General features: G+C 50.1%; 4 protein-coding genes across 4 annotated transcripts; 2 read left to right on the forward strand and 2 right to left on the reverse strand.

Annotated features, from left to right (window-relative positions):
- Positions 1-1,423: 1,423 nt before the first annotated feature.
- LOC120958301 (uncharacterized) lies at positions 1,424-4,078 on the forward strand. The gene is made up of 3 exons (XM_040381000.2): positions 1,424-1,959; positions 2,042-2,589; positions 2,678-4,078. Exons 1-3 carry the CDS (start codon positions 1,776-1,778, stop codon positions 3,359-3,361), a joined length of 1,416 nt encoding a protein of 471 aa, XP_040236934.2. The 5' UTR covers positions 1,424-1,775; the 3' UTR covers positions 3,362-4,078.
- Positions 3,388-8,917, reverse strand: LOC120958300 (equilibrative nucleoside transporter 4). Its single transcript, XM_040380999.2, has 6 exons — positions 7,513-8,917; positions 7,112-7,266; positions 6,830-7,033; positions 5,838-6,052; positions 5,655-5,761; positions 3,388-5,293 (listed from the first exon to the last, which is right to left on the reverse strand). The coding sequence occupies exons 1-6, from the start codon at positions 7,740-7,742 to the stop codon at positions 4,150-4,152; spliced, it is 2,055 nt and encodes a 684-aa protein (XP_040236933.2). The 5' UTR covers positions 7,743-8,917; the 3' UTR covers positions 3,388-4,149.
- An 818-nt stretch (positions 8,918-9,735) lies between these two features.
- On the forward strand, positions 9,736-13,100 carry LOC120954677 (WW domain-binding protein 2). Its single transcript, XM_040374810.2, has 4 exons — positions 9,736-10,267; positions 10,467-11,236; positions 12,789-12,874; positions 12,976-13,100. Exons 1-4 carry the CDS (start codon positions 10,212-10,214, stop codon positions 13,018-13,020), a joined length of 957 nt encoding a protein of 318 aa, XP_040230744.2. The 5' UTR covers positions 9,736-10,211; the 3' UTR covers positions 13,021-13,100.
- A 522-nt stretch (positions 13,101-13,622) lies between these two features.
- On the reverse strand, positions 13,623-19,931 carry LOC120954675 (probable peroxisomal acyl-coenzyme A oxidase 1). Its single transcript, XM_040374808.2, has 10 exons — positions 19,753-19,931; positions 19,069-19,615; positions 16,150-16,309; positions 15,780-16,072; positions 15,283-15,688; positions 14,857-15,210; positions 14,624-14,779; positions 14,295-14,553; positions 14,026-14,226; positions 13,623-13,957 (listed from the first exon to the last, which is right to left on the reverse strand). The coding sequence occupies exons 2-10, from the start codon at positions 19,196-19,198 to the stop codon at positions 13,898-13,900; spliced, it is 2,019 nt and encodes a 672-aa protein (XP_040230742.2). The 5' UTR covers positions 19,199-19,615; positions 19,753-19,931; the 3' UTR covers positions 13,623-13,897.
- Positions 19,932-20,046: the final 115 nt, after the last annotated feature.

The raw sequence follows: 20,046 nt of genomic DNA on the forward strand, positions 1-20,046 counted from the left end.
CAAATTAAGTTCACTTCCCATAAGATAGAATCAAAGAAGGGTTCCACAACTATGCGAAACCCCGGAAAACTCTGTATTGCAAAAGCTGTCTGAAAGCCTTAAGTAAGATTCTAGCAGTTGGGACTTTAGATTCCGTTATGTAGTAAGGTGATTTACTAGTCTGTTAGGCTCACAAGGCCATCAAATTGTTATCTACCCAAAACAGGTTATTCTCGATACGGAGGTGTGTTCTGCAAAAAGATGCTACATTCTGTTGTAAGACCGGTCATCATGGACATCATGGACTAGCATTATGCAAATTGAAGTAACGCTAGCACCATGCTCATCCCGGATCCATCCTTAAACTACGTTACACTCTTGCGTGTCTCATGAGATACTGTTGTTGGGTGTGGTCAGGGTACAAAATATGGACTCAACGCTGTTTGAGGTTCCGGAACCGGAATGGCTACAGTTTGACCCTTTTGTGGCTAGTATCGAGATCGAAAAACATCCATTACAAAAATGGCGAACTCATGTGAACCTCGAGCGATGAAGTGATTGTATGTCACACACAGTCTAAGATTCTTTTGTAACGTTATTCTTTTTCTTCTTTTTGGTGTTACACACACATTATAATACATTCGAGAATTGTAAGGTACCACGCAGTTCCCGGATGGTTAGTCCTTGCTATGAAGGACGGGAGTCCTGCTTGCTATCATCTAAATGGCGATTTAATCTCAGGGAGTTTTCAGAACCAATTCCAATTTCAATTCCGGAACTGATTCCAAATCCGAAGCCGAATTGGATTCTGGAACTGATTCCTATTCCGGAACTGATTCCTATTCTGGAACTGATTCCAATTCCAGAACTGATTCCAATTCCAGAACTGATTCCAATTCCGGAACTGATCAGCACCGGGATTCAGAACTTGGAGCTGATTTTGATCCTGGAACTGCTTCCGATTCCAAAGCCGATGCTGGAACCGATTCTAGAACTTGATTCCTGACCTACTCTCCTGAATCGATTCCCGAAAAGTTCTGAGCTGGAATCGGTTCTCAGCAAAACTTCAAGTTTCCCATCACCAAGTCGTTCAACAAATTGTGGAAGAAAGTGAGATGAGTTGAAAAATTCGGTAAAAAGTACCTAGGTTACACGCATGTCTTAAACTTCCATGCAAAGTGACTGAAAATATCGGCAGGCTTGGACCACTTTTGTAGGTTTCTCATCCCTGGATTAACCAACAGATGGCAAAAAGCCAAATAAATACAGAAAGCTTTCAATAAATTCTGATCCTGATTTACAGGTGATCTTCTGTATAGAGAATCCGGATCATGTTTTACCTTGGATCCAGATATGATTGTAAAATGCACATGAAACCCCTCTTTTTAAAGGAAATAAATTACTTGGTTGTTTGACAACCTAAAAGGAATAATTGAGTCAAATGAAAAAAAAAACAACCACAAACAACAAGACACAACCGCTCTCTGCTAAATAGCTGTCATCGAACGAGATTTGGCTGCCCAGTGTCTGTAATTGTGTGCTTTTGTGTTACAAAATTCCACCTGCGTGCACCTGTGTTGGTTCATCGATCGCTGCGGTACGTTGCTGGGAACTGATCACCGTTGACAGTTTACTATGCGATGTCGGGCAGATGCGTCGGCTCACAAGTGTTGTACTAGCGTCAACAACGAATGTGTTTGTGTGGGTGTGTGTGAGTGTTTATCTATTTTGCTACCCCGGTGAACCACTAAACAAAAGTACCTACCAGCACCGGTTACCACCGGGTTTGCCCAGCCATGAGTCGCGATCTGTGTGACGAAACGTTCCCCGCCAACCTGCTGATCGAGTTCGACGAGCTGGACGATGAGATACCGATCAGTCCGGAGCTGCCGAAGCGCCACCAGCAGCCGGAAAGCTTTACGGAACATCACCGCCACCTGACGTCCGCGACCAAGCGGATCATTTCCGACAAAAACAACGGTAAGTGATCATGCCGAGAGTCGTTTCGCGTTCGCTCAAAGTGTGATACCAGTACGTACCCTTTCCGATCTTTCCCCACCAGTGGATGATCGCAACGGGTCGCGCATGGTGATATCGGGCTCGTCAAACACCTCCAGCGGCCACTCGTCACTGTCGACCGAGGGCGAGAACCGCAGCAGCTCGGCGAGCGATCGGGACACGAGCCGGGACCTTAGCAAACGCTTGCCATCCCGTCCATCGGATGTCGGAGGCCCCGTACCGGCACTGCTGCTGCTCGGCGAGCAGCGCAACACGGACAAGCTAACGCTTAAGGCGCGCAAAATACGTCAACCGCGCTCGATGGAGAGCTTGCTGCAGAGCAAGGACCAGCGGCTGAAGCTAGCGGCCACCCCGCTCGGCAAGGGCATCGGTGGCGGCAGCACCGGCAACGTGAGTGTGGCCAGCGTTGGCACAACGTTCCAGCAGCAGCACTACCAGCGCCACCGGTCCAAGTACGGGCACGTGCAGAGCAAGGTGAAGCAGATGATCGAGGAGATGAAGCCGCCGCCGGCCAGCGGCCGGGACCGGAAAACGCTCGTGCGCCACAAATCCATGCCCGAAACGTCGTACGATGCCGACTCGAAGGACGAGGTACGTTCGAGCGCCGTGCAGTGGAGTGCTAGAGGAGCGTCTCCGATGTGTTCATGTTGGTGTCGCTGCTTGTCTGCTTTTCTTTCAGGAGGAGGAAGCGATCGAGCAGGAGAACGACGTGGAAACGTTGCGCTCGGTCGTGCGCGAGCTGCGCCTGCACATGAGCAGCCTCGAGCAGCAGCTCACCCTCTGCCGCACGAGCGTGTTCAACGAGCTGGCCGCGCTGCAGTCCAAAAACAGTGCGCTGCGGCTCGAGAACGACCACCTGCTGGAGCAGGAGCGGGCACGCGAGCAGCGCCGGCAGCTGCTGCGCGAGCAGCAAACCACGGCCGGCTCGTGCTACGGCAGCCAGTCCTCGCTGTACAAGGTGCAGCCGCCGGGGCAACCGACCTGCACCATCGCCACCCAGACGAGCCCCACCGACGACTTGCTGTTTGAGTTTTTGCTCGCCAGCCCACCCACCTCGTCCCATCCGGCACCGGGCGCCGCCCTGTCCAGCGGCGACTGTGAGCCGGACGGGGACTTTTCGCCCGACTACGAGCAGCTGCTACCGTCGCTGGCCGGTTCGCCGGCGGCTGGCGGGCGGCCGGAGCTGCGCCGCCGCACACCGTCCGTGCGGTCGCCGCCGGGAGGCGGCCGGTTCGAGACTGGGCAGCAGGCCGAGGAGTGTGCCGCTTGTCACGACTGCCGGCGCCGCAGGAAGAAGCGCAAATCGCGCAAACAAAAGCTGGCCAGCCTGTTCTGCATCCGGCAGCACGATGAGTCACTTTAAAAGAGTGGCAATTGCAGAGACCAACTCGATCCATTCCAGTGATCCGGATTACGCTACGAACTGGCCAATTATCTAGTACATTAATTAGTATCATTTATTTTACATCGTGTTTTATCGGTCACAACGTTTGCGTTTACTCTGAATGTCGGCCACTGTTTTTGAGTGTATCTGTGTGTGTGTGTGTGAGTGTTGTTTGTATGTTTATATGCTTTTGTTTTTTGTTTGCCTACTCCCTAAACCTTTCCAAATTTATACATCGCTCCGGTAGCCGGTATAGTTTAAGTACATTGTGTCTCTTTTCTCTCTTTGGTTTCTAGTCACGTTTCCCCCCAGTATATCGGCTTGTGATTATTAGCGAGCGAGCCTACCCTTGCGTACATCCCAACCTTTCCCACTATAACCCAATCACACACATCTCATCATGACAAAGAAGGAAAATGATAACGAACGAGATTCTGTATGTAAGCGTCCCCCTTCTAGAACGACCCAATGATGCACGCCCTTACGCAGCCCGCTCTTAGAGATATTGGTTTTCCCCCACTCACACTGTACAGCTGCACTCCTTTAGCAAAGGTTAGGGCAATACTGCTATCCACCAAAAAACGATGAGCCGATGCTCAGTCAGTCCAATCAGGCTAGAGTTAAGAAGCGTCGATCGACTGTGGAAGGGTGAAACTGTGAAATAGAGCATTCGGGAGGAGAGATTTCTAAACGCCACGTTGTCGCACTGCGCTATTCTACTGCTGTGTGTCTGGAGGGATGGGGCAAGATGTCACAGAGTTCGCGCTTTAATCCTGCGATGAGCCGGTATCGAGTAGCGAGCTGGTAGCGTTGTAGAGCAGCGTTGCCGCCACCGTTGCCAACTGTTGCGCACCATCCAATGGTGGGGAAGGGGCGCCGGTTGGTGCCATCGTACCAATCCCTTCCATCCCACTCCTCAGTGTGGTGAAGCTGGTGGTCGGCGTAGTCAACGGCGTGATGCCGCCTGGCGTCGGCGTCGCTTCCGGCGCAGCCGTACTGCGCAGAATCGCCACCGTAAGCGTGGTGAGCAGCGTGGTCGCAACGGTCGTGCTGGTGCTGGCGCTACTGATACCCCCGCTGCCCGCCACCGGGTGGCTCCCGTTGATGCCCATCCCGCCCGTCGGCGGTTGGTTCGGCTTCGGTGGCACGAACGGGTACTGCGGGCAGGGGTTCGGTAGCTGCGGCCCGAGCATCGCATCGAACACGTACCCCACGAGCGAACCGGCCGTCAGGCCAATGTTGTACGAGAGCGTCATCATGTTGCCGGTCACTTCGCGCAGCGTCGCCGACACCTTGTCCGGGGCGAGCATCATCGGCAGGCTGCCGGCCAGCCCGTTCGTGATGCCGAGCGCCGCCGTGAAGATGAATGCGGCCGCCTCGCCCGCAATGACGGGCTGTTCGCGCGGCGAGCAGCACAGCAGGATGAGCGGCACGAGCAGGGCGCGCAGGCCCGACATCAGGATGAGCTGGCGGCGGGACCAACCGTACGGTACGGCAGCCAGCAGCTTCCCGACCACGTCGGACGCGTTGAAGGTGAACATCAGCAGCACCGGCATCCAGGTGCCGAGGTTGCACGATATGATCTCCGACTCGATGCCGGGATAGAGCGAAAGCGTCACGCAGTAGGCCATCGCAATGCAGGCCATGTAGGGGTAGATGGCGCGGGCCACCTTCCACCGCGATTCGAGCCCGCTGCGAAAGCTGCCCAGCCGGCCCGAGCTGCAGATGTCCGGCGTCATCACGTGCTCCACCTTGAACGCGACGTTCGGTACGTCCGCGTTCGGGGCGGCCGTTGCTGTTATCGAGCGGGTTGTGGTCGTGGTTCCGCCGGCCGAAGACGTCAGGTTTGTCATGTTGGTTTCTAGCACTGTTTCGCCGGCGGTAGGATTGGACAGGTCGTACACCGGGTTGCTGGAAGGAGTGAATGAGAAATGGCGCTCATTATTGGATATGTCTCAGTTTCTATTAGGAGAAATGTTCTGCTTTATGAATCTTTTCAGCAGAAGGATACATTGAAGTTGGAATAGAATCTTCGGATTCATATATTTTTGAAATATCAAGTATATTTCATTAATCTTTGATGCTTGTATGATGTGTTGTAGGAAAATTACGAAACTTTGAAGATTCAAGTTTTGAAGACTGAAGAATCTTTGAAGTTTCGTGATATTGTGAGATTCCTCAATTATAAGGTATTTAATCTGCATTATGTGAAACTCATGAATTATTATAGGAAATATCCCAAACAATGTTGAAGAAGCTTAGAGGACCTTACCTAAAGCTTAGCGCCGTTGATCCCGGCGGCATGTGTACGGGTGGGCTGGAGTCTAGCGTTAGGACACCGTACCGCGTACTCGATATGTCTCCATCAAGGGTTTCACTCTAATAAAATAAAAAGATACAAAATAGTGAATAATTTTGTAGATCCAAGATTGCGCGACACTCATACATCACCTACCAGCGTGTGATCGTCGTCCGGGCGGAGGACAATTTTGGCACAGGCCTTCATGTAGTACCGCACGAACGGCGAGTGGGTCGTGATTGAGTGCAGCACGTAGCTGAACGCAATGTACACGGTCGAGGTTAGAAAGAAGATGGCCGTCGAGGCGCGGTCACTCTTGATCAGCAGCTTCGTGACGACACGGTTGGAAGATACTAAGAATCCGGCCAAACCTGCAAACGAGGGAAAGAAAAATAAGAAAGAATGCTATGATGTTCTGGTAAGATATCTCTCCAGAGGTACTCAGATATTCGCTGCTAAAATCTTGAGGGGAGAGTTCATTTCTGGAAGATATTTCTCCAGTAGTATTCAATCATTCGAGAGTACTACGGAATTCCTGCCAGATATGTCCATCGAGGGTTCAAGTCTAGAATGGACCATCCTCCAGTAGGATGGATAAACTATCTGGCTGCATATTACGGAATGCCTGCATAGTTCGCGCATGTCCGCGTAGGACGATATGACTAGAAAATATCTTCAGAGAAATATCTTCGTTAGTCCTGCCAGATAGTTCTCCAGAGGTGCTGAGATTGTGAAAACATAGCTTCAGAATAGATACGTCTGTATTCCAGAGGTTTTGCACAAATTCTTCCAAAGATATTCAGATATATTCCAAGTATCTTTATCCCATTATTCCATCCTATTTTCGTTTCCTGTTCCGACCCGGGGGTATTATGATATTCCTCAGACGTATATTCAAAGGAGTACCTTCGATATTCTTGCAACATATTCCTTGAGAGATATTCAGATATTTCGAAATTCAGAGGAACATCTTTGTTATTCCAACCAAGTCTACGTCTACGGGATATTCAGATGTTTCCCAGAAATATATTCAAAGGAGGAGTACCTTGGTGAGTCCCGCCGGACATTCCATCAGTGGTTCTCAGATATTCCCCACACATCTCTTCGATATTTCTATCAATTATACCTACCAATTGGTGCATACTTACTCTCTCCGGCCATTACCGCCTGCGTGTACTGCTTCGGCAGCATGCTCGCGAACCCATAGAAGCTGGACTGCTGGATCGTGCAGCCCATGGCAACGAGCGATACCGCCGCCAGGTTGACCGAGTAGGCCGTTTTGGCGGTGAACATGTGCCAGGCCACCTCGCACAGGGCCACAAACACGAGCGTCGTGAAGGAAACGGCGTAGCCTGTTGCGTCGAAGGGTGCGAACAATGCGAGCGTTAGTTACGTGGTGTTACCGTGTAGGGAGCATGGGCAAAACCTACCGAACGCTACCCGCACCCGGAAGGGTGCCAGCGTGAGAAACACGTTGTTCAGCAGTACCGTCGCCAGTGCGACGATGATGTAAGTCATCGACATGTCGAGCGCAACGGACTGGCCCGGGAACCGTGACTGCCAGTAGTCGGCCGCGATTATAAAGCTAGAAAAAAAATGGAGGGGTTGTGATGAGCGGATGCATAGGTGGATGTGGAAAACTTCAAGTACACGCATACTAGAGGCACTCCGGGGAAGCAGAACGGTGACGATGCCGTAACGCCGTTAGCGAGTGCAGATGTACCGAAGGATTAAATCCAGTTGTATCCTTGCTACCAAAACACTCACACACACATACAGACAAACACGTTCTCGTTCTCTCTCTATCACACACACACATACTTGTACGCACCTGTTATAGGGAAGGACGAACCCGACACCGGCCGTCATGAGGGCGAAGAAGACGAGACGGCGCCGATCCTTGGGCGGCCCACCACCGTCCAGCTCGGGACTGTCGGCGGTGTCGAAGGTACGACGCCCTTCCAGCGGCTCGTAGGAGGAGGTATGCCCGCCCCCATTACTATCACCGCCTCCGCCGCCTCCCCTGCCGTTGCTGCTACCCGTTTCCGTTGCTTCCATCATCCTGCGCGGTGCCCAGGTGTGACCTTCTTTCGACGCAAACCGTTTGAGGGCGATGAAGCTTCCCGTCCCACGCGTGGGCAAGAGAAAGTGGGACCCCTTCCTCCCTCCCTTCTACCGAGCGTGATTTGTACCTTCACACTCACACACACGCGCACACAAACACCTATACAATGGGGAGAGGATGACCAATGCGAGCTGGGCTACTAAACTACTCGGAGGCGTTCCCGGGGCAGCTGGTGACCCCGTCGGGCAGGGGTTGATGCCGCTTCCCTGTGCACACTACACGGCCGTACTCGCACAAACTGTGAAACGCGTTTCGATCGTTTCGATTTTTCACGCTGCTCATCCTTGATGTTCCCTTGACAGCGTCGCGCACGACGCGGCCGTTTAGCGTCGCCTACTGTCTGAAACTAGTGCAAAAACACACACACACACACACTCGTGCACACAGCAAAGAGAAAGAGAGAGCGCGCACAGAGGAAGCAGAAGAAGAAGAACAGGTGAAATTGTTTATCCCCGTACGCACTTTTCAGCCTCCGCAAAGGTCACAGACGGCACACAATCGATAGCATGGTATGCTGCTCGCTTTTTTGCTTCCTCCACTTTGCGTGCCGGAATCACTGGTTGGCACGCGATTGGAACAGATTTTCCACCGCACTGGCCGTCGGCAGCAGCCGGAAGTGGGACGGATGTGAGGGGGCAGCACCGTTACACCGTGCGCTGGGCGGCACGGCTATCCGGTCACACTTTCCGGAGGCCATTTTGGCGGGGGAGGGGGAGTAAGTTTGCCCTGGTGTTCCACAACCTAAATCTGCCACACTCAGCCTAAACAGCACTGCGAAGAGTGTAAAGCCATTTGCTCACTTTCCTACGCGGGTCGGGAAAACGTTTTTGCTTTTGCTCGGAAAACACGGATAAAACACACACAGGTCCCGAGGAGTCGTCCAGACCGCTACCGGGCCACCTTACGGGGTGCAGGGAACGTACAGCTATGACAAGATGGATATATTTATGTTTCTGTTTTTTTTTTCGTGGCCCGCACGCACACGCACCGACGGCAGCTCGCCAAATGCGTCCTGCGCATATGAACGCAGTGGCTCGGCTTTTCCCACTTGCTATCGGTTTGTGTCTCTTTCTCTCTTTCTCTATAGTACGACTGTCGCCTTTGCCCGTTGTCTCGCTCGTGCGGTGTTGCTGGAATGTGCTGGACTGTCAAATAATTTTGAAAATGACCATGCTGCTCCATCGACTTTTCGCCGTGGCATGCTATGGAGGAATTTAGCAAAATAATTATCTAATAAAAACCAGGAATATTATCTGTGATGTGCCGTATTTGTTTTTAAATGCATTTAAACGTTATTAATTATAATAATAGAAATACTATTTTTTGTTAGCGAACAGTTTAGACCATTTTTGTTATATTGTTTGATATATTGTTTGATTAATATTGTTTGATTTTTCATTAATTTGCATCTAGCTCTTGCCATAGGAAAGATAAAGTTTATAAAAGATCACATTGTTTTTGCTTGCATTTTTAATATTTTTTTATACAATACTTTCTGAATTTCTACGTTTTGTAGCGATGTAGCCAGCACTGTCCAGTGCAAGCGTTTGCGGGGAAAACCAGCTCCAGTTCATCGGAATTTAAAGGGATAAAATTCGGCAACCAAAGCAGTTTTCTGCTGAGCCGTTAGAATCTGCCCTGATTCCAGCCGCTTTTCCGGAGTCGCTCAAATAGCCGCCCGTGTTTGACAGTTCTGTCAGCGGCTCTGCACACCGTGATAGAAATTTAAAAAAAAATTGCAACGCGCAACAATTCAGAAAAATTCGCTTTCCTGCTTCCTTATGAAAATTTTGAAGAAAAAAAAACTAAAATGTTATCAAGTTGTGTTGTAAAAATTCCTAGATTTGTTATTTTTCAAAATAAAAAAAAAAGATTTTTGCACGCTGTCATTGGGAAACACCGCAGTAACAGCCCACTGTGCAACTGACGTGTTTTTGTCGTTTATTTTGGGTTGATTCATCTTCGGCCCTACATTCCGCTCGGCTGTAGAAAGTGCGCAGGGAGCTTGAAATTGTTGTTTAGTGCTAAAGTTACCACAAATTTCGTGCCGATTGTTGTAGCAAAACAAGAAGGGTCTGCTCGTGCGACACGTGCAACGAAACGATTGAGAAGATAACCAGCGAAGCAAGTGCAAAAAAAAGCGGTGCAACACACAAAACAAACAAACCCCGACTAATCATCATCATCATCGTCGTCATTTGTGCAAGAATAAAAGGTCGTAGTTATTTGCTGCGACGAGCGTGACTCATCAGTCGAGCTGGACCACCAATCGCGGGGCGATAAGCGTGAAAATTAGCAGCCGAGTTTGGCTGTGTGGCTTTGTGGCTGTAGTTGGTGAGGCTACAACGTTGGGCAATCCTCGTGTGATCTATTGTTTCGAGCGGGAGGGAAAAGCGGTCTAGAAAATGTCGCTAAACACCGCACACGCCAACAATGGCGTACTGATACACGCTGGCGAAGGGTAAGTTGGCCATGTTGTTTCGTTGTCTTACTTTTTCTACCCAAATGTAAACACAACACACACACACATGCGTCATTACCCTAAAACGGTCTGGTAACGTAAGCACCAGTGACAGATACGAGAATTTTCCGGACATTTCCATCCATCACCATTCTTCCATTGTGATTGTTTTCCCTATCGCTTCTTCTCCCTTTTACAGAATACTCATCTTCAGCGATCATGTGACGATTGAGTTCTCGGGCCACAGCAACGGTGCGATGAAGGGTAGCAAGCAGGGCCGCGTCTACCTCACCACGCACCGCGTCATCTACAACGGCAAGAGCGAGACGGACGCGCTGCGCTCCTTCAGCATGCCGTTCGTGTCGATGCGCGAGGTGGAGGTGGAGCAGCCCGTCTTCGGCGCGAACTACATCAAGGGCAAGGTGCAGGCCCAGCAGAACGGCAACTGGGAGGGCGAGGCGAAGTTTAAGATCGTCTTCAAGCACGGCGGTGCGATCGACTTCGGGCAGGCGATGTTGCGGGCGGCCTCGATCGCCCAGCGCAACGCGGGCAACGCTCCGCCACCGCCGTACACGCCGCCGGGCGGTGCGTGGTATGCGGCCCCACCGCCCGCCTACACCCCGAACCCGTACAACTACGGCTGGGTGCCGGGTGCGGCCGTCTTTCCCGAGCAGCCGCAGCCGAACACGATCTACATGCACGACAGTCCGCCGCCGTACCCGGGCATTGTGCCGGGAGCGGCCGGACCGACCGGACCGGCCGGCTACCCGTATCCGCCACAGCAGCAGCAGCAGCAGTTTGCCGGTGGCTATCCGCATCCGCCGGCGTCCGGTGCCGGCTACCCGATGCAGGCCGGATTTGTGGGTGGACCGGGCGCTGGCTACCCGAACGGGAACGTGGCGCAAGGTGGCTACCCGCAGCCGGGACCGTCCAGTGGTGCGATGGGCTTTACTGCGCCTCCACAACCGAGTAAGTGAACAGAAGTTGATGCTGATAAGAGTGGTGGTGACGGATACACTGCTGTAATTCCTGGATTTACGAGATTCTGGTTTGCTTGACAAGTGTGAACCATTTTGTGCTTGTTTGGAATAAGTTTTTCATGTCGACGGTTGGAAACATTTCAACAAAGATTGTACCTCCCATTGTTTAATCAAGGGATGAAGGAAAGTGCCATGTAAGGAAATGCTTTAAGTTTTTTCCGAGTCAATTTCTAATGTCAACAAACACATTTTACATTGCCTGCGAGATGGTTTTTCGACAGCTGTCTAATGTTGTAATTGCATCACAATAATGTTTCAGTTCTTTCGCATGATTTTCAACACGTCTCAAGCTGGATTGAGTTTAACAGTGCTTTGTGATGTGTTGAAAATGATGTGGAAGAATTGAAATTTTAATGTGATGCAAATTTACCATTTGACAGCTGTTGAAAAACATCTTGAAGGGGGTGAATGACGACGTGCACATTGGAAAGTGACTTGGAAAACCTATTAGGAAAACGGTATTAGTAGGAAATTAATGTTTTCTATCAGAAAAATGTCTCGCAAGGTCCATGGAATTATCAAATCCGGTCCGTTACTGGCAAAGATCCCCTTTTTAAGCGAACAGTTATGTTAATCAGTTTTTCCCACTAGCTTAACAAACTGGTTATTAAGTAAAGAGAGTTAACAAATAAGTCAGAGCCTTTGAGTGCTCTCAGTCAATTTGGGGAATTTTTGATGATTGTGGCAGCATTTGCAGCTTTTGTCGCGGAACATATGATTTGCGTGCTATCGTTAAGAAATAACTGCGATAAACTGCTTGAATGCTTCAAAATACTGACATCATATGAACATGAACTGCTTGTGAGAACCGCAGTTTTTATCGTAAACCACAGATTGGTCTTACGTACATTAAGGGAACCATTTCAAGAGAAGTGATAACAGCTTGAACACACTTTCACTGAATTTCAAGCAAAACGTTGTACTGGACTGAAACTGTCCCACTGATGATGAAACTGTCTGATACATATTGTCATCGACCGCTATACTATTTCCTGGATTCAACGGATGATCTACCCTGTCCTTGAAGCATCTCCTATGCTTGGAACGTTGGAACCGCTGAGGAACGTAGAATAGCTTCATTGATCCTTACGCCATGTCGGTAGTATATTCTGATTCAGAACACGTTTGCATTCCAATAGGAAATGCAATATTTTTCCCATTTGGAAATTACATTTTCGATTTAGATAGGAATTGATCGAAATTGGGTAGATTTAATTTTTTAAAAGGATTTGTAATCGATCTTTATCGAATTGTCGTCCTGAGAAAGAACTCCTCACTCACATTAATTGGATTGCATGGACTATGTACAATATTAAATTTCCCTAATTTCTTCCATACTGTTCTACAGGTTCGATTGTCTAATCCAATTAATTAATAGCTCGATTTAACGAAACCTGAAGCTGCAATACTCCTCTATTTTAGCTTTTAATGCACATTTTTCTTACCTCTCAAATGCTTCTTTTTTCCACAATTTTCCACAGACTCGAAGGAAGCCGAAGCGGCCCAAAGCGCGTACTACGATCCCAACAGACCCCAGACGGCTTACGTTCCACCGCCGGCATATTACGTGAGTTTCGCAACGGCATGAAACCCCCCCCCCCCCCCCCCCCCCCCGGAGTCGCAGCCGCTAATTAATGGATTCGCATTTTTCCATATCGCTCGTTTCAGGAACCACCGCCAAGCTACAGTTCGCTCAACAAGAAGGAACAGTAAAAAAGGGGAAAACCCGTCGCATGCATTCGTGCATTCGATTACGTTTTTTCATCAAAATCTGAACCCCGAATCCCCTACTCACGGCCCTCGCAAACAAAAAAACGGGATGTGCCCGGTGGGGGGTTGGTAAGAGTTGTATAATTTGTTTGTTTTCTTTTTTTTTAATGTAATTGTTTAGATTTTATCGCCGTTTTCTATTGCCGTTGTTGCTTCGCTGCATACAATCACAATTTCGGTTGGACATTCTCGGTCGGTCCCTTAAAGGGAAGGGTGACTCCCGATCATGGTTTCGGTGTATGTGCGTGTGGCTGTGCTTATGCAAACACATTTGCCATTTTATTCAACCATTCCCGTATAAAGAGAGGCGAAGGGTCCGTCAGCCCAAAAAGGGGAAAGGGGAACGCGCGCATAACTTTGTCGTTGGTTTAGTACTTCTCCCCCAATCTGCTGCTACGCACTGTTAACCCACAATACGTGTAAAATTGTATTCAAACAATAAATAACCAGTATCTTATACTAAAGCAAACACATCTCAAAACAAGCTCGTGCGTTTAGTGATAGGAATGTCGTTTACGGAAAGAAATAGAAACAATCGGTTTAAATTTCTGTTTTTTACCGTATAGTGTATATATTTAACAACTGCATAGTGTAAAGTGTATGCCAAATGCGCACTGTATTTGTGTGCATTCCTCCAACATTCTGTTTGATAGAAAATTTATCTATAAAAAGGCTTCCATACACCTCTGCCCCGCATAACATAAAATAACATAAACAAAAAATCGCTTAGCAAGTAAACCAAAATGTTCCACTATCACCAGACCGTTGTGCACGCTCGCACACTGCAAACGGGGTTTTGTTTTTGAAAGAAAAAACTCCTCTACAGGCTCGACTTCATGAACGGTTTCAAATACATGTGGAATGATTGATTTACGGGTTCCTGCAACAAAAACAAAATACAAATCAAGACCGTGTAACAACCCGTGTTGACCCTCGCAATAAGCTTACCTGATTGAGGGGGCTCTTCTTCGCCTCCTCGTACAGCCGCTCGTACACGTTGCCATCGTAGGTGCCGAGCGGCGAACCGAGCACATCGTCCGGCAGGTCAAACGAGTCGACAATGCCGACCGCGTTCGGGCGCAGCTCCGTCAGCGCATCCTCCAGCTTCGCCTGCAGCCGGTTGATGTCGCTCTCCGAGATGGTGGTGAACTGCCGAAGAAAGAATATACCCTGTACTGCGGACAAAGCTCATCATTCAGCAGTGTGTGACGGCTTACCCGCAGCAAATCGCCGAGCGACTTGAGCGCCTCATCGTACGCGTACAGATGGTAGATCGTGCGCAGCACCTTGGCCAGCTCGGGCGAAGCCGTGGCGCAGCCCTTCTCGATCATCTCGCACCCGGACTGCACCAGGAAGGCCCGACAGTGGGCGTCGGCCGTGCGGGCCAGCTCGATCGAGGTCTGGTTGGTTGCTTCCTCCAGCGTGGCGCCACGCTTCTGCCGCTGCTCGATATGTTCGGCCGCGAGGCGCAGTTTGCTGCAATGAAAAAGGGGTGAAAGTTTAATACTGTTGGCATATTTTGCTTAATATTTATGCCCAGCCCTACCCAGCAGCAACGGTTTGCAGGGCGCGAACGATACCGCCGATCGAATCGTCCCAATCCATGCGACGGTTTTTGCTGCTGAGGAACCGGGCCAGATACTGGACGGTGGGCACTAGCTCCTGTCCCCGCTGGGCCTGCTGCCACGCTTTCATCAAGTAGCTGCAAGTACAGCGCAATAAAGGATGTTAATAAGGTCCTAAAAAAAAGGTGAAAAAGGTCCCAACAACCATCCCTACCGAGCAGTTTGAAGCAAGAGGACCGTATTTTCGCCCTCGTACGTACAGGCCGCCGTCACCATGCCGTACGTGCCGTAAAAGTTGGAGCACGTCATGTAACCATGGCCACCGCAAGCCATCCGGCACAGCTCCACACCGGCCGCAGCGTCGGCCGTCGTGATCGCCTTCAGACAGCAGGCGATCGCGTGCAGCTCCGGCAGCCGCTCCAGATCGCCCTTGTCCAGCTCGGACGTGACCTGGTTGTACATGTCCCACAGGTTGTCCGACGTCAGCTTGAAGATGATGCTCTTCGCAAGCGCCGGGAACAGTTTGTACTGCTGCGTCAGATGGTCGATCACCTGCACTTCCGGCTGGCTGCAGGAAGCAATCAATCATACGGATTAGCAAAATGAAGAGGAACAACAAACAAACAAAGCTCACACTCACTCCGGATTGATGTGGCTCTGGCGACGGACGGCCGAATAGCGGACGGCGATCGTGACCGCCTTCGACAGGTACGCCGCCATATCGCGGCAGATCACCACGCGCACAAACATCATCGTGCCGTAGGTGAGCGCCTGCGACGGTGGCTTCACGAACGTGCCGTCCTCCAGCAGTTTGGCGTTCTTCATCAGCATGTTCTTGCGCGGGATGCGCACGTGATCGAACCCGAGGAAGCCATTGTTCACCCCGTTCATGCCGAGCTTGTTGCCAATGTCGCCGATCGTGATGCCCTTCATCGGGACGTGCGACTCCTCGTCGCGCAGCTGCACGATGAACGGCTGGATGCCGTGGCACTGTCCCTTGGAGTAGAGCTGCGCCATCACCACGCAGTAGTTGGCCGTTTGTGCCACTGTGACGAGAGACAGAGAGAGAGAGATGGTTAAAAATGTGTGTGTTTGTGTGTGTGGTTGGCTTTCCCTATTGATCCAATCCCATCTTACATCCTCCCGGCCACCACTTGTAAGCGGTCAGCGTTGGGCTGTGCAGCACAAACTCCTTCGTCCGCTCGTCGTACGTGGCGGTCGTTTCCAGCCCGCGCAGGAACGTCCCGTGGCCCAGCTCGGTCTGGGCGTACGTGCCAATAATCTCGCAGTTCCAGGCCCGCCCGAACCATTCGGCCTGCTGTTCCGGCGTGCCGTGCCCGAGGATGGCCGGCAGAAACATGACGTAGTGCACGGTGAGCGGATTGCCCTGCTTCAGGATGCCCGTTCCCAGCAGTCCTCCCAGCAGTGCGCTGCAATGTGTGAAGCATTTGTTTGGGAAATGTTAAGCATGGAAACTCACGGAAATCGGTTTGTTGCAGATACTCACGAGTAGTTGTCCACCCCGTCCTGGCCCATTTCGTTCATCTTGCGCACCTTCCGGAACGCGACCGTCGCCTTGCGGACCGATTCCTCGTACAGCTCCTTGTGGGAGAGGAAGTGCAGCGGCACCTTCTCCTGCAGCTCGGGATCATTTAGGAAGAAGTCCTCTGCAGAAAAAAAGCGAAAAGCCATAAATAAAAACAAAGTAAGCGTGGTACAGCGTTTCTGTTGCAGATCTAGCAATCGTGTGTAGTTTGACAAAATGCAATGGCAGATCGGAGCTCTTTAGGCTATGGGCTCGAGACGAGTAGAAAAAAGGTGGCGGTTCACGGAAAAACGCAGGTTTTTGCAACAGGCTACAACACCTGGAAGATTCGCGTCGAAGTATTTCTGAAAGCCTGGAAGGTATGGGACGCTGTAGTGAACTACGTTGCAGAGACGGCTAATGAAGCGGCAGAGGGCTTCAAGAAATGGACGCAAAGGCCAAGTCATTGCTGGAGAGTATCATCCCGGATGTGTACTTGGGATGTATACAAGGAGAAGACCACGGTGAAAGTAATGTGGAACGTTCTTGAAGATACATTTGACAAGAAGTCCTGGGGAAGGCAGATGGTTATAAGATGGTTATAGATCGCACGCCTTAAGTTGAAGGACAGAGGGACGTCGTTGCGCGTCCATCTTAAACAATTTGAGGATCAGATCCTTTGCGGCAGAAGCTGGATAGAAGCTAGAAGAAAGGGATACCTGCTCTGCCTTACATTGCTTGTGTTCCTGGCGGATGGAAAAGGACGTAAGAACCACGTAAGAACACCAGGAATTCATACTGGATTCAGGAGTCAGTGTCCCTCATGGTTAATTCGGTGTTATTTAGTGGTGGGAGCTCAGAATCGGACCTACCCGATTCTGATTCCGAATGCGGAATCAATTTCGGAGCCGATTCCGATCCTAAAATCGAGTCCAATTCCGTAACCAATTTCAGAGCCGATTCCGGAGCCAATTCCGAAATTGACTCGGGAACCAATTCCGGAGTCGACGCCGGAACTAATTCCGAAAACAATTCCGGAGCCAATTCCGAAGATGGCTCCGGAATCAGAATCGGCTTCTTAATCGAAATCGACCTGGGAATCGCAAATTGCTCTGGTAACGGAATCAGCAATTACTTAAGAATTGGAATTAGCTCTGGAATAAGAATTCGGACACAATTCTGATTGCGGAACCGATTTTGACCCTGGACCTACTATCCGGAATTGATTCCAGAAATCTTCTGAGCTAGCCGGAATCGAAAACTTAGTGTTTGCTATCACTAGTGTTTTTCATCCCTGGAAACTTTGAATCAACCGGTATACATTGACTTAGCAAAGAATGGAGAGTGTCTCGTGTTCTCATGAGCACAGGAAATGTCCTGTATCTGCCTAAACTTCGGAAAAATCTACTGTCCATAACGAAGCTAACGCAGGCTGGCGTGGAAGTGCTTTTCAATGAAAAGAAGGTGATCTTGATGAAGAATTCTTCAATTCAGACGGGTGTGATATGGAAGGATACGCCAATCTCACAGCTAAAAACGAAGATCTGACGTCCAAGAACCCGCAGTACATGATCATGTGCGAGCGTCTGAAGGCACTGAAGGACGACGGAAAAACAGGTAGGAGTTCCTCGTAGGATTTGAATTATCACTACGCGTGTCCGGCCAAGCTAGCGATTGACACGGCGTGTTGTAGATCTAGTTTGAGTTCTAGTAGTCTGTAGTTAACCAAATGCCAAAGGCAGATCGCAGATCGTATAAAACACTACAATGTAAAAGTTAGTCTTATTAAAACCATCAGCTGGAATGGACCACTTTCGTTTCGTTCCTTCCCCCCACCGAGCATTCGCTCTCGCTTTAACGTCATTTGTTTACTACGTGACTTCTTTGGCTTCGCGTACGACAGCAAATCCCTTGACCGGGATTGATAAGCGCGTGATTAGCGCATATTGAAAGATTCGTTCGTTTCGCATTCAAAACCGGCCGGACGATAATCTATGTTCACAACAATCTTCAATGCGCGTTAACACTGGCAGGAGGGCACTCGAACGTGAATCGCGCAAAATAACGATGACTTGCAGGCAGCAAATGCGCGCCCGAGGGGAAGCAAGTAGGCGATCAGTAGGTCCGGCAATTAAAGGTATCTAGGCAGATTTAGCGCGTAAGATAACGAAATTGGAATTGAACTTCACCCTTGACCGGTTGAAGGGTGTTTGTGTACGTGTTATTTGCACTGAGAACAATTTAAAGCAATCAAGCTGAGAATTTTGACCTTAGAATATGATTTGCAATATTAATTTTTGGTAATAATTACCATTAAATCCTCTCAATTAGTTTAGAAATTAAAACAAGACTAAATTTTTGGCTAGTTATCGATTTGTGAGGAAAACTAAGCCACCAAAGTGCCTCACATTGCATTGTTTAGATCGAAAGGTCCAATCGAAAGGTTCAAGTGTAATCATCCCTTCCTTTCCTACTGGCAAACAATCTTAAGTGTGTACCTTTCAGCCCTTTGCGAGCATTTATAGTTGAAATCTCCACTTTTAATTGCTCCTAACGTACCCCTACAATTGCCTTGCCCTCTCTAGAACGATCTCGTTCGCGCTCCCGAGTCTCCCAACGCCATTGGCAGTGGGACGAGCGGGGACCGGCTAAAGCTCGTCACAGCGTCTTGCATCATACGGCCGAGACCGGTTCCCGGAGCCCGTGTCATAAAGACAGTCGGACAGCACAACGGCAGCATTATGCTCGCACAAGCGAGAAGCTGCAAAATCCACAGCGCGCGTGCCACTTTCTGAAGTTGGCCTTCACAGAGGAAGCGAAAAGCCAATGTACATCATCCCCTCCACTATGCCCCCTCTCCATTCTCACTCTCTATGGAGTCCATCCCTCCCAGTCGCTTACCACGGAATCGCTTCTCCTTCAGCTTCGTCTCGCCGCCAACCCACCAGAGGGTGAACTCTTCGTTGTTGAACGTGCACTTGTCCCGCTCCGCCTGCAGGTCTTTGTTGACGGTACCACTGGTCGAAGGCATGGCTGGTGCGTTGCTTTTCTGTTGTTGCGCTTGCTGGCGTAATTGTGCTACGTGCGCCACGTACTTTCTATTTCACTTGCGACGAAGCGCAATCCAATTTTGCCTCCTTAATAGGGCTCTTCCACCGAGCGACTGATGACGGGGTGGGCCCTTGTTCGTCGAATGACTGCGGAATGACCAGTGGAAGCGTGCTGCTTCGTCGATGGGTGGAAGCTCGCGCGCCTTCCTGCGATTAGGGAGCTTGAGATAGCGCGCTCCCCCTTTGTGTTCCTTTGTGCGTTACTCTTCGGGTCGCGTTCGAACACCATACACTGACCTTTGGTGCGCTGTAATTGTGGGGTCCTGCAAACGCAATCACGTATCCGCCCAGCTCCTTCACTGACACGTTGGAATGGGCTTTCAACCTTTAAATTCACCCTAAAATTGTAATCGATGATTATCAGTGCGGTAATACACACACGTATCGGATCTTTCTGTGTGCAGCAGGACTGCTGATAAGCTCTTATCGAAGCGGGGGATTTTGAGCCTCCCGCGAACCGCGAACACCAACCAACCTGCACAGTCCACCGTCCGTACGGGAACAGCGCAACGCAACGCAGCGGAGACGATGCTTACAGCTTTCCAAGCGCTTCACACATACACACATGCGGACGAGCATCCCCCACCCCACTGCGGGGCGACTTAAGTAATGCGTAATCTGGTCGCAACATTACGGGGTTGCTTGCTTTTTTGTTGCTGTTGCTGCTGCTGCTGCCCTTTATGCTGTTGTTTATTTACAATTTCATTCCCCGCTGCGAGAGAAACGTCAAACTGACGGACTGTTTATGCGTTCGGGTTGCGTGCTCCGA

Source organism: Anopheles coluzzii, chromosome 3 (genome assembly GCF_943734685.1).
Source record: "Anopheles coluzzii chromosome 3, AcolN3, whole genome shotgun sequence".
In the NCBI taxonomy this organism is placed as follows: Eukaryota; Metazoa; Arthropoda; class Insecta; order Diptera; family Culicidae; genus Anopheles; species Anopheles coluzzii.